This window comes from Biomphalaria glabrata, chromosome 7 (genome assembly GCF_947242115.1).
Source record: "Biomphalaria glabrata chromosome 7, xgBioGlab47.1, whole genome shotgun sequence".
NCBI lineage: Eukaryota > Metazoa > Mollusca > Gastropoda > Planorbidae > Biomphalaria > Biomphalaria glabrata.
In genome coordinates, this window is record NC_074717.1 from 8,174,779 (window position 1) to 8,189,281 (window position 14,503).

General features: G+C 38.5%; 1 protein-coding gene across 4 annotated transcripts in view; it reads left to right on the forward strand.

Moving 5' to 3' along the window:
* LOC106067792 (calbindin-32-like) overlaps window positions 1-14,503 on the forward strand; it is a 189,053-nt gene that overhangs the window by 161,616 nt on the left and 12,934 nt on the right. For 3 of the 4 annotated variants that reach the window (XM_056035416.1, XM_056035417.1, XM_056035415.1), the window contains exon 10: window positions 3,454-3,540. The exons of the other annotated variant lie outside the window; for it this stretch is intronic. In XM_056035416.1, coding sequence (XP_055891391.1) covers window positions 3,454-3,540 — 87 coding nt within the window. The remainder of the gene's footprint in view (window positions 1-3,453; window positions 3,541-14,503) is intronic. 4 annotated transcript variants of the gene reach the window in all.

Consider the following 14,503-nt stretch of genomic DNA (forward strand, 5'->3'; position numbering starts at 1 on the left):
CAGTTGGGGAGGCCAGACCAGGCCTTCATTGCGCAATGTAGGACGGACCTCTTTGCTCTTGGGGCATACTTTGTCCGATTCCATCTGAACTATGACTCCCGATGCCGTCAATGTGGAGAGAGCGTCGAAACAGCGTTGCATATCTTGTGTCCCCCAACTCCGAACTTTAATGGGAAGGGAGCTACGTGTCTGAACAGTCACTCGATCTGTAAGGGAGCTAAGTCGTACGTCCCAGCTTCTTATCAGAGAACTACAGGAGTAGTCCTTCCTGCTTTGTTTCCTATAGGAGTTTAATCTCAGGTGGTGGATGCTACAAAAACTCAAGTTTTTTTTCTAAATAAAAACTTATTCCTTAACCTTGATTGGTTGTTACAGCAGACGACTAAGGTTTCACTTTCTTTCACCAAAAGTTTACGGTAAGATAATGTGGCCATTACTACGACCAAGCATTTCAAGGATTTCAACAGATGACAAGTGATTACAGCTAATGTCATGTCGTTATAGCAAATGTAAGGTCATCAAAGCAGACGTCTCGAGCACCAGGATTTGAACTGAGCCGGATGAATAAGGGTTCTCTCATTTGGCTATTTTATCTGAATAGATTAATTTCTTGTTTCAAAACATTGAGACCATTTCAAGAAAAGAAATATTCAACCCGAGAAGATATTTTGCATGGCAAACCAACTGCGGAAAATCGCAGCAAAGTATATTACTGTTGTATAGATCAAAGACTAGTTATTTGAAATGTAAAAAATGTTTTCAAGAAGTAATGTGGACACAAGACGCGAACACACAAGTTTGAGAACCGCTACTTCAAGAGTCTTATTATCTCATTATTATTAGTTCAAAACATTGTTTTATTAACCATATTGACAATCCTGTTATCCAGGTCTATGTCTATGGCCTCTTTCAGTCGCGAATGGACTATTGATCATCTCATTGAGATGGAAAGCCATGACGCTAGCTTTGGTTGGAAACAGGCCGCCAACACACCAGTTTGTGTGCCAACTCTACGCAGGCTAATGTGTCCAAAAGAATGGCAGATGCGGTTACGGCTTGGACAGCAGCTTCTGCCAGTGTGTGTGAAGCTCTGTGACACACTCTGTGTAAATATCCCAGGCTTCAGACTTTCCTTTGTGTTGACTCCCGAAATCTTTCCAATGTGTGGATATGGCCGCAGAGGTTTGGATTTCAACAATTACTTTTCCTTTAGCCAAGTAAATGTAAAGTAAACAAGAGAACATGTTCTTGTTTCTGTGGTAATCGCACCCACCTTATATCATTTATATTTATGCTTATACAAACAGGGTTCACTTACAGGGTTCACTAGAAAGAGAATTTGAAAACACATGGCCGCGAGACTATCTTAACTACAGGGTAAGACGTAGTAGCAACCAAGAATTAAAAGTTTATACAATAACTCACAAACCTAAAATAGTTACAAAAATTGAAATTTAAGAATCCAATGCCTTAGCATTTTTTAGTAACCAATCTTCGAAAAAACAAAACTCAGAAAAAAAAAAAAGCCCACAAAAGAGGCAAAGAAAAGAGCCGTAAGGCCCAAGTATTCCTATGTTGATAAAGCTAAAACTGAATAGCGCAAATTCTGAGGTTTCCTTTATAGAGACAGGGAATTCGCATATTTTGATCGTATCTAATGACAACTGTTTCGGTAGCGAAAGTTTCGCCGAAGTCTCCAAAAGTTAAATGTCATTTTATAATGCTAAGAATATTTGTATGAATTCAGTATAAAGCGCCAGCGTGTAGATCTAGTCTTATTTTCTGCTTGCACATCTATTTAAAAAAAAAGAGACATCTTCTTTGTACTATGCAAATCTGTAAGAACACATGTTATCAAATGACATCTGTGTCATCACCCTGAGAGAAAACAATCAAAATACGCCATCAAATAACATACACGTCACACAACGAGACCACAAATAGCACGTCTCATATAATCACCTGCGTCACACAGAGAGACCACAACCATCACGTGTCATCAGATGACACCTGCGTCACACAGAGAGACCACAACCACCACATGTCATCAGATGACACCTGCGTCACACAGAGAGACCACAACCATCACATGTCATCAGATGACACCTGCGTCACACAGAGAGACCACAACCATCACGTGTCATCAGATGACACCTGCGTCACACAGAGAGACCACAACCAACACATGTCATCAGATGACACCTGCGTCACACAGAGAGACCACAACCAGCACGTGTCATCAGATGACACCTGCGTCACACAGAGAGACCACAATCAACACACAAAACTCATCAGGATGACATTTGTCTCTCAAACCCTACCAACCGTCCCTCCCCGCCCTGTCCAAATACAATAATTTGATTCCCCCCCCCTCCACCCCTCCACCCATGCCGTTCTTCAATTTCCCCGAGCCTTGGACAATTGGATCGTCCTTCGAGATGTCTGCTGGTCAATCAAAAACTGGCCAGGCTGATGCGGATTTTACGGTCCGATATGAAAAAGTCTGAAATAAAGAAGTAGCCCCAGTCCCCCCCTCTCCCCCCCCCCCCACACACCCTTATACTAGTATAGCTTCATTTATAGTAAACGTCTAAGTCTGTCTGGATCCTACGTTTATGTCGTACCGTTTGGCATCTCATTTGTCTATGTCCGTCTGAAAAAAAACAACGACAGATTTAAAGGAACTGCATGATAAGACCGTGGTTGATAATTAAGATTATGGTTAAAGCTGATGTAGCTTATAGTGAGAGACCTGGCTTTGAGGGTCCAGTGAAAAACATGTTGTGGGTACAGAAGTTTTGGTTTGTGAAGAATTCTGGTTAGTATTAGTTCGATCTTTCGACATGACAAATATTAAACATAAAGAAAATTAACAGACATGAGATTTTGGTATAAATATAAGGTAAATTAAAAGACATGAGATTTAGGTATAAACATAAGGAAAATTAATAGATATGAGATTTAGGTATAAACATAAGGAAAATTAACAGACATGAGATTTAGGTAAAAACATAAGGAAAATTAACAGACTTGAGATTTAGGTAAAAACATAAGGTAAATTAACAGACATGAGATTTAGGTAAAAACATAAGGAAGTATAACAGACACGATTATTGGGTATAAATATAAGTAAGTATAAAATATATGATTATTAGGTATTAGATGAAAGGCAGACATCATATATACCCTTGACAGACATGAAAAACTGACATGACAGACTAAACACGAAAGATAGACTCAATAAACAGATTTGACACCTGAAAGACAGACAAGCATGACAAAGAGATATATTAATGACTTGACGGACGGACATGACAGAGAGACGTGCATGACAGACTAACATGTCTGAGAGACACAGGGCCTGTAGTCATACACAATTAACTTTTCATTCGTAATTTTGTATTTTGTTTTTCCTTCGCTATATGTTTGTTGATATTTTTAACTTCATTACAGATGCTCTTTGGGGACACTAAATGGAATCTTGGACCGAACGAAACTTATATTATACGTAAACATATTAAGGGAGACAAACTAGCCAGAGTAAGTTGTACACACGAGCTCACAGAGACGCCTGAACAATGCACAAATAGAGCAGAAATCACACATATAAACAGTTACACAAACAGGCATTCACATAAAATAACACACACACGCGAGTTGGCACACGATACCATATACTCTAAGCCCGGGTTCCAGTTCTGGTATTGGAATTTTCTAAGACCTTTATTTGTTCCGATTTTATATATATAATAATAATAATATATTATATAGCATTTGGGATGGTAGATTATAAACATTAATGACCCATCGACTTTACCTTTTTTTTTTGTGTTTTCGTTCTCTGTATGTGGACGTAAGTAAAAGCCGGTATATGACTAGAACTATTTCCCAATAGAAACAGAACCGACCATTAAAACATATTCACATAACGAAATAAGTATTCAGTTGCTATATTCTTATATTTTGCTGGGGTTTCCGCTACCTATAAAAGGTTTCTCATAATCTACCATGGGTTGTGGTTGCTGTTGTTGTTTATAAAAAGCTTAGCTTCCGGACCGAGGGGCCCCGGGTTCGAATTTTGTTGCTGATCTTACACTGAAGCGGTGATTTGTCGTTCCCATTGACCGAAGAACTGCGTGGAGATGGGGGAAATTATTGTAAGGGGGACAGTGTTTTGACCATAGCTAATGACCAGGCTTGTCCACCCTAGATCAATCGTTAGTGAAGACCTGATCTCTGACCTGCAACGTTGCAACCTGAGGGCAGTGGAGACCCATTCAACAATTCGTCCCACAATCCACCTATCCATCCAATAATCCATCCAACAATCCACCTACCCATTCAACAATTCATCCCACAATCCACCCGTCCATCCAGCAATCCATCCGACAATACACCTACCCATTCAAACTGTATGAGAAGAACCACAGTCGTTTTAAAATTGATGGCGCCAAACCAAGAATCATTATTCCAAATTTTAATTTATGATTTTGTTTTATGGTCCTTGCACTTCCTACGTAGTCAAACCATGACAAAAATGAAATAATTTATAAATTTTCATTCTCTTATCGAGCTGAAAATTTCGCACATAACCTTGTGCTGCGTGACAAAACTTTTTAATGGAAATTTCAGAAAGCTCACTTCATTGATTAATGAATTAATTACAAATATATGTTTACCGTTACGACCCGATGTGTCGTCTGTGCGGCGCAGGGAACTAGCAATTATATTATATTTTTCTTATTTATCAAGTATCAGTGAGACCCCTTTTTCAAACAAAACTTTGTGGTTATAAGATATTGATTAGTGCTAAAAAAGTTTTAATATCAAAAACTATCATTCAGATAGAAAAATTTGGTAGATATTTAACTTTAGTATTTTAAAAATTAAAACACAGAACCTATAATACTCAAAGTTAAAAAACAAAAACCGCTATAATAGACGGTAAGTACTGAATAATTAATTTGGTAAAATTACTACGGACTTGAGAAATAAATCATTGAAATGAACTTCACATCTTCGAATATCAATGTTGCTGTGTGCTTTGTTTCAATTTTGTTGTGGTTTTCTTGTAGCTGGTTTTCAGGTTCCATAGCTCTTGGTTGTTACGTATTATATTTTAAATGTGTTGCCTCCCCTTACACTCTCATTTGATTATTAACTCAATGTTTGTCCAGTCTTTTTAAAAAGGTAGCAGTGTGCCAGTGTACTTTCTTACTGCTCAAAATCCTAGTCTTGATACTAACTTGACTGTTCTGTTGTGTCTGACCACTCTGTTGTATTTGACCACTCTGTTGTGTCTGACCACTCTGTTGTATTTTACCACTCTGTTGTGTCTGACCACTCTGTTGTGTCTGACCACTATGTTGTGTCTGACCACTCTTTTGTGTCTGACCACTCTGTTGTGTCTGACCACTCTGTTGTTTCTGACCACTCTGTTTTATCTGACCACTCTGTTGTGTCTGACCACTCTGTTGTTTCTGACCACTCTGTTGTGTCTGACCACTCTGTTTTATCTGACCATTCTGTTGTGTCTGACCACTCTGTTGTATTTGACCACTAACCTGTGTTATGTGTACTATGTCCTAATGTAGTTTTCTGGCTCACCTGTCATTAGTCCCATTGGTATCTCTCATGTACTAAGTATACTTCCTTTACGTAGGTTGTTTTTTTTTTATAAAGTTTATTTCAACTCTGTCTGTCTGTCTGTCTGTCTGTAAGGTTAAACGTTTCTTTCTTTCTCTCCCCCCCCCCCCCCCATCCCCACCACCGTCCCAGCTGTTCCAGACACGTGATAGGGTCCTAGAGATTTGAGAAAGCTAAAAGCAAGAAATAGGGTTAAACAAAAGCAGTTAGTCTAATCGCCCCAGATTTATTGCTGTTGGTCTAGATCTATTACAAACTTAATGACACGACTGATCCAAACTAATTTTTGCAACTACACTTCGTATAAGTATTTTTTTTCTTTTTTTTTTATGTAAAGTCAAAACTAGTCTACCTTTTTCTCTTTCAATTACTGCCTCTCTCTATGTATTATCTCTTCGCATCTCTTCCTTTCTCTCTTTCTTGTTAACAACCTTTTTTCTTTCTCTCTTTCTGATTTTTTTCTCCTCATCTCTCACTCTTTCTACCTTTCCATTTTCTTTCTCTCTCTCTCTCATTTTTATTTTATTGGCAACTAAAATATTGTTTCAATATTTTTACACTTCTGAGACATTTCGGTATTAATACATGTCTTTCAATGATCTGCAGTTGTCCATCTTTGGACAGCTCGAGTTATCTCCCCATCAACTCTTTCAGCCAATGAAAATGAACCTGTCAACTAGCTTCATTTTTTTTTGTGTCTTTCTTCCGATATTTAATAATTTTGAGAGAAATCTTGAACTCAGAAAATTATATATATTATTAATATTATATTTTAGATTGACGTGTATTATAAGGGCGACAGGCCAGTGCTGAAATGTGACTCAGTCAAAATAATAGAATGTTGGAATACGAACAGTTTTAAAACAGAGGATTATATAAATGAAACATTGCTATCTATCTATTCTACTAGCAATCGGAGTGTCCCATCCATCCATTAATAGTTTTTTTCTTTTCTTTACTGTCTCTCTCTTATTGTCCTTCTCTGTCTCTCTGTCTCTCATTCTTTTTCTCTTTTTTTTATGTCTCTCTTTTTTTCTCTCTCTATACCACTCTCTCTGTCTCTTTTTATCTCGCTCTCTTTTTCTCCCTCTCTCTCTGTCTCCCTCTCTTTCTCTCTCTGTCTCCCTCTCTTTCTCTCTCTGTCTCTATCTCTCCTCTTTCTTTATCTCTCTCCCTCTCTCTTTATCTCTCCCTCTCTGTCTCTCTCTCATTCTCCTTCTGTCTAATGGCGTAACTAGGGTGGGGTGAGGGCGTACAAATTTGAAAATTCCCCTGTCTCCTACTTGAGGGGGGCCCCCGAATGTTAGAAATTTGTTTTTACATTAAATATTACGCCGTTATCTTATGTCATGATGTCGAAATGCAAAACCCTTAAAGAGGTCAAGTCTCTCGGACTCCAAATCTTTAGCTACGCCACTGTCTCTGTCTCCCTCTGTCTCTCTCCATCTCTTTCTCTCTCTCTCTCTCTCTCTCTCTCTCTCTCTCTGTGTTCACCTCTTTCAATTTATTTACAAATTGGTTTGTACATTACTGCCCAGTAGGCCAACTCCCCACGGAGTAGTCTCAATTCTCTCTATCTATTAATCCATCTCTATTGTCTTGTCCGCCTGTCAGCTGACCCACAGACTTCTTTTTGTCTTTTTTTTCCCCTTATATATATAAAAAAAAAGAGTTATCCTATCTTGGAACGTTTCCTCAATTGTTCTAATCAGATTTGCAAAAGAAATCTGCGTCTTATTCTTGTCTAGTACACAAATATTTCTTGGCGGGTTGGGGCAGCGTCATTTGTGGAATTTCCCGACCTATAAATAAACAATCTGAGACAAGTGCATTCCAAATTAGATTTTTTCACTGTTACTTTATCCTCAGTGTAATGTCTGCAATAACAAGGGCATATCTTTTTTTTTTCCTACCTATCAGAAAGATTTAAAAACTCCTTTTTCCCACTTTCAGTTATGGTGTTTCAAGGTCACTTGTCGCCGAGAAGGATATAGAGCTCCTAATTAATAAAGCGCTAGTCGCGGGCGCGCGCGCGCGTATGTGTGTGTGAATGTTGCGGATATGAATGATGTTCGTATTTGCATCTGTCCATATTGTCAACGTTATAGTACGAGGGCTGAGATGGACAATAATATTTATGTTATGTTATGTTTTGTTATCTTATCTTATATCTTAATTTATCTTATCTTGTCTTATCTTATCTCTGTCTGTCTGTCTGTCTAGGCACATAGATATAAACGTATAGCTCAATACATAGAACTAGGCACACTTAGACATTGATGTAGACCTAGACACACTTAGACATCGATGTAGACCTAGACACACTTAGACATTGATGTAGACCTAGACACACTTAGACATTGATGTAGACCTAGACACACTTAGACATTGATGTAGACCTAGACACACTTAGACATTGATGTAGACCTAGACACGATTGGACATCGATGTAGACCTAGACACACTTAGACATTGATGTATACCTAGACACACTTAGACATTGATGTGGAACTAGAAACTATTAGACATTGATGTAGACCGCGACACACTTAGACATTGATGTGGACCTAGAAACACTTAGACATTGATGTAGATCTAGACACACTGAGACATTGATGTAGATCTAAACACACTGAGACATTGATGTAGACCTAGACACACTTAGACATTGATGTAGACTTAGACACGATTGGACATCGATGTAGACCTAGACACACTTAGACATCGATGTAGACCTAGACACACTTAGACATTGATGTAGACCTAGACACACTTAGACATTGATGTAGACCTAGACACACTTAGACATTGATGGAGACCTTTACACAGACATTGATGTAGACCTTGAAACACTTAGACATCGATGTGGACCTAGAAACACTTAGACATTGATGGAGACCTTTACACAGACATTGATGTAGACCTTGAAACACTTAGACATTGATGGAGACCTAGAAACACTTAGACATTGATGGAGACCTAGACACACTTAGACATTGATGGAGACCTAGACACACTTAGACATTGATGTAGACCTAGACACACTTAGACATTAATGGAGACCTAGACACACTTAGACATTGATGTAGACCTAGACACACTTAGACATTGATGTAGACCTAGACACACTTAGACATTGATGGAGACCTAGACACACTTAGACATTGATGTAGACCTAGACACCTACATATAAACTTGTTCCTGTTGAAGCCTCTACCGTTCCATTGCTCTTTTGACCTTGCATGACCTATTTAGTCTCGTATCAAATAATTCCACAAAACAGAACATTGTTCCACTTTGGAAATTAGCCCTGAACAGGTCCTGGGAAGGAAAGTGGACAAATCAAATGGGCCCTGGAACTTTGATAAAAGGAATTTCGGATGAGGCAGAAAGAGAAAACCAGGGCGAGGGAGTTTTCATTCATGCATCGCTCCAGCACCGCCCCCTTCTCCCATCCTAATCCCAGACCCAGTTTGTCCACTGTACCAGAGAAAGTGGAGAATTGAGTCAATAGTATTAACAGTTAGCGGGCCATTACAATGAGAGATGGGGGGAGATGGCTTTTCAAGGTCGTTGGCTGAGGGTAAATATTGCAGACTCGAGAGCTGTGGTCAGTGTTGAGCCTAGGGGGAAGAGGAATGGGAGAAGATAAAACCTTCCTGGGGGCTAATAGAAAAAAAATGAGTAAATTTTTTTATATGAAAAATCGAGGGCAATGTGCTATTGGCTAAAACCGAAAGAGAAAGTGAGAGAGAAAGAGATAGATAGATAGAGATAGAGAGAGAGCGTGAAAGATATATAGATAGATAGATAGATAGATAGATAGATAGATAGATAGATAGATAGATAGATAGATAGATAGATAGATACATTGATAGATAGATAGACAGATAGATAGATAGATAGATAGATAGATAGATAGATAGATAGATAGATAGATAGATAGATAGATAGATACATTGATAGATAGATAGATAGATAGATAGATAGATAGATAGATAGATAGATAGATAGATAGATAGATAGATAGATAGATAGATAGATAGATAGATAGATATTGAACGAGAGAGAGAAAGAGATCGAGGATAGATATCGAGTGATGCAGAGTGAGTAATAACCGAAAATGGAAGAATTAAAAAAGAGGAATAAGATCTAGAGAGAGAGAGAGAGAAAATGAGAGAGAGAGAGAAATATTTATATAGAGAGAAAGAGAGAGACCGAGAAAGAAATAGAGAGAGAGAGAGAGAGAGAAAGATGGAGGAAGTAGAGACATTTATGAATTGAAATAATTTTTATAGAATGTCTCAAAGATATTTTTTTTTAAGAAACTGAATAATAATAATAATAATAATCATGGGCGTAGCCAGGATTTTTTTTCGGGGGGGGGGAGATTTTTTCCCCCGCGAAATTTTTTTTTATATGTATGTAGGTGTGTGTGTGTACATAATCTTTATTACATTCTGACCTTTCATTCTTTCGGAAGACGTTTATTGTGCCCTAGAATAGGTTCTTCCTGGAGTCAGTGGAAAAATTGTTGACTCCCCGCCATTGCCATCAAGGGGGTCTAGGGGAATGATAGTAGCTCCCCCAGCGCTGGGCGAAGCCCCGCCGCCAAGCACTATTTCTGGTATTAAAAGCCAACAAAATGCATATTCTGAGGTATCTACAGTGCATTTTCCTGCTTTAAGAAAGTTCTATTGCAAAAACTTAATGTGCTATTCCTACTGACTTAGACCCTCCCGCGGCGCATTTGCCGTCAAGCTTTCTCCACAAAATCTGTCACTGGTAATGTCTGAAGCCTCTTCCCACCTGCTCTGAGGACCTCCATGAATGTGTGGCGTCAAGTTGTACTAGGATGTCATCGCAGCTCTTATTATGCGTAATTCATTTTGTCGGAGAACCGCAAACTTCATGCGACGCTCTGTCACAATGTTACTAAGGGGTCGACTCCCAGTTCGTCATAGGATTTCCTTGATTTAGACATGATCTCTATAACTGACTCCTAAAATCTGTCTTAGCCAGCTTTGTTGAGCCACATTTAGTGTTATTCAATTTCGGCAGATGACTATTCACTGCAGTTTATTAATGGAGCCCGGCACTGGTAGAAATGTGTAACCTCTCTTGAATACGCTCTTGGAATAAGGTGACTGTAGTTTGCTTTAGATTTTATATCGAAAAGGGATGTTTTATCGACAAAATCATCTTATGTGGGTTTTAAACTAAAAAATCTCTGGAGTTGTTGTTGTTTTTTTTTAATCAAAACCCCATTTAGCTACGGTCATAGAATTTGGTAACTGTAGTTTGCTTTAGAATAATATTGAAGATAGAGGTTTTTCACCTCAAAACGCTCTGTAAGGAGATTTTAAACTCAAATTCATCTGGAGGGGTTTTAAACTTTAAAAAAAAGCCATCTATCGGAGAGGGGTTTAAACTCAAAACAACATCCCAATTGGCTTGGCTACGCTCAAATAATTTTAGTGTCTAATTTCCTTTTTTTTTTTATATTGAAGAGGTATTTTTTAGCATCAAACCCCTCTGAAGGGGGTTTAAACTCAAATTACACACATTTACACACAAAAAAAGTTTTCTTTTATTTTTGAAAGAGAAAAAATCTATTTAGTATGCATATAAGTTGGACATAATTTAAAACAACAATTAATAAGTAGGTTTTCATATTATCGCGTTAGCTGTAGTGGTACCATAGTAATACAACGAACTAAAGGAATTTTTTTTCTTAAGGGAAATGTTTTTTCTTGAGGATTTCAATAAGGATTTCAATAAGACATTGACCCTTTACAAAACAATTAGATCAATTAGATACTCATTATAAGACATCAGTTAGGCCAGGTTCACATCTAACATTATATTCACTTTCACCTATCCTTTGGTCTGCTGGACCGCTGGGGCACCACACAAGATCTGTCAACCTACTTTTTTCCATTCTTCTCTGTCATTTATCTTTGATAGAATTTCATTCTGATGTTCTTTCTGAAAATATTGAAACCTGCCTTTTTACCTGCCTTGGTGGACCACTTCGGGGGCCGATTTTGAGTTTGTGTGGAAACACAAACTGTCTTTGTAACTTTGTTTAAAGGTTTTTTGTTTTTTTTTATTAATATTATGCCATAGCGTCTTATAGAAACAAGCAGATAAATAGAGACAGTAAAACGGCGGATAGATCTAGCTCTATTTCTATTGAAGTAATTTTATCGTACTGATAGAAAGAATCGCTAAAATAGAGGGCAGACTCAGAGTTAAGGTTTCTCGCGCCTTTATCCCAAAATTCATACGTCAGGCAAGGGAAGTAGCCCCCGTCAATGGGAGTGATTGAAAGCATACACTTAACGTTATTGAGCGGTAATGGTTTCCCTTTGATCGATCCCAGACATCTCTGACATACATTCAGTCTGGACCTTCGTGACCTCCTTACTCTTTGAATGCTTTTTTTTTTTTTTTTTAAATCTTATTTTTTGTTCTTTCAATCGTATGATTTTGAATGGTTTTGAGTAAGTCATTTTTTAAACAAAATTTATCTATGTATATATATTGCCCTAACCCTAACCCTATTGCACTGACCTCCATAACGTATAAGAAATCAGTGTTCTCTTCTTATATATGAAACTACGGACGGTAGCGAGTCGAAGTATCTTGGAACTCTAGGCCCATAGAAGCTTTCTTCTAACGGCCTGTCTAAAGGGCTGTTCAGGTCTAGGAGGAATACAAGCAGATGTAACTCTCTGAATCACATCAGCCGTGCGTGCATATTTCCAACTTTAAACAGCCTCTTGAAGAACAGTGTGTGTTTAGTAACACTGTTGTTGGGACTCTCTTTCATCCCCACCAGTCCAGTGAACTACGGGGTTGCTGTTTTGCTTACCTTTGGACTTAATTGTCTCTCCTAACGAACTTTTTTCCATCCGGGTGCCAAGTTGAGGGTTAGAGGCTTTGTCCGAGATCGGGGTCCTCCGAAACAGCAAGGCTAACGTTATCCAGGCTTGTTCAGCGTTCAGTGTTCAGTGTTCAGTGTTCATTTAGATTGTCTCTTGAGTCCAGTTATGAATACGTGATATTCCTTATTCATCTTACATGTGCTTACAGAAAACAAAAGTCATTGTACTCTGTATCATTAATCGGTCAATGGTATGACTTAGTCTGGAGACCTAGAATCAAGCGTCCTATAAAGGAAAAAAAGTTTTTAAAGTGTTTGTGTGTGTGTGTATTTGCTTGCAGATCCGCCCATGTAGCTATTAAGCGTTGTCATATAAATGAAACCATATGCTGTTTTCAGCGACCAAAAATAAAACACAGGATGTGGTCATCCACCAGCAGCTTTCATCGTTGGGTATGAAAGAGCAGTTCTCATTCAGACTGATAGTAGCGTGGCCCTTTCGATGTATTGGGCAGATGATATTATGGTCATCTGTTTCTTTGGCCAACAGTTAACGAGCAAGGTGTCATGTGGCCAGCGCAACGACCAACCGCCTTTGCTTTCCCCAACAAAGGCCAGGAACCCATTATGGTTGGATGGACTCAGGGGCGCCTTAAGGATCCCGAAACGAAATTCTAAATCACAGTCTTCACCAGTTTTTTAACCTGGGATCCTTCGGCCACTTCGTTTCCATGTAGAGTTTTATTCATCATTTCAACCACATTGTAATGTCACTAGGTTTGTATCGTCTGTACAGAAATTTAAATATCCAAAACAAATTTATAGCAGTCGAAAATATGCGTAAATCTCAATGTTCAGACTGATAGTGTGATCATAAGTCCTTGGAAATATGACAAGGAGAAATGAAATTCATACCCAACCGTTACCCTAATGAAAAGCGCCATAACCAAATTATTTATTAATGTAGTTTATGTTTTAAATCTAGTTTTTCTCAAAGTGAATTTAAAATATGAAATTTGTAAAAGCATTTAGATGGCATTCGATAAAACTGGAAATATCGGAAATATAAAAATTGTAATCTAGAAGAAATTAACAGGAGACGGAAGTGTGAATTAGGTAGTAATGTGGATACGAAGAATAAAACGTCCACAATCTTCGGACTCGAAGACCAGCCTTATTATTATTATTGTTATTATCAATATAGACGTCCCTTCAAAGCGGACGATTGCGTCCTACGTGTGTCCATACATCAACCTAACCTGTTCAGATTGTCTGGCAAGTGTCCGTACATCAACCTAACCTGTTCAGATTGTCTGGCAAGTGTCCATACATCAACCTAACCTGTTCAGATTGTCTGGCAAGTGTCCATACATCAACCTAACCTGTTCAGATTGTCTGGCAAGTGTCCATACATCAACCTAACCTGTTCAGATTGTCTGGCAATGGCGCTCGTCCCCTACATAATAGTAGCGTTGTCATTTAAATGAAGTCATTTGCTGTTTTTAATGACCGAAAATAAAAAAAAACGTTGAAATTTGAGGGCCTGAAATAGCCAGGACATATATACCGGCACTACGCCTCCGGCCACTTTCAATTCAGTTAGGCATGAAACAGCGGTCTTCATTCATAGTGATGTGAGGTATCCCTTTAGACTTTGCGATGTATAGGGAAGATGATGTTAAGGTCATCTGTTTCTTTGGTCAACAGTTAACAAGCAGGGTGTCATGTGGCCAGCACAACCACCAACCGTCTTTGGTTTCCCGGACTAGGCTCAGGCACCCATTATGGTTGGTTGGACTCGGGGGCGCCGTAAGAATTCCGAAACGAAATTCAAAATCACAATCTTCACCAGGATTCGAGCCTGGGGACCCTCAGCCACCCACGCAGAAATTCATGCGTCATTTAAACTACATTGCAATGTTACTAGATTTATACCGTCATAACAGAGATTGATATATCCAAAAAAAT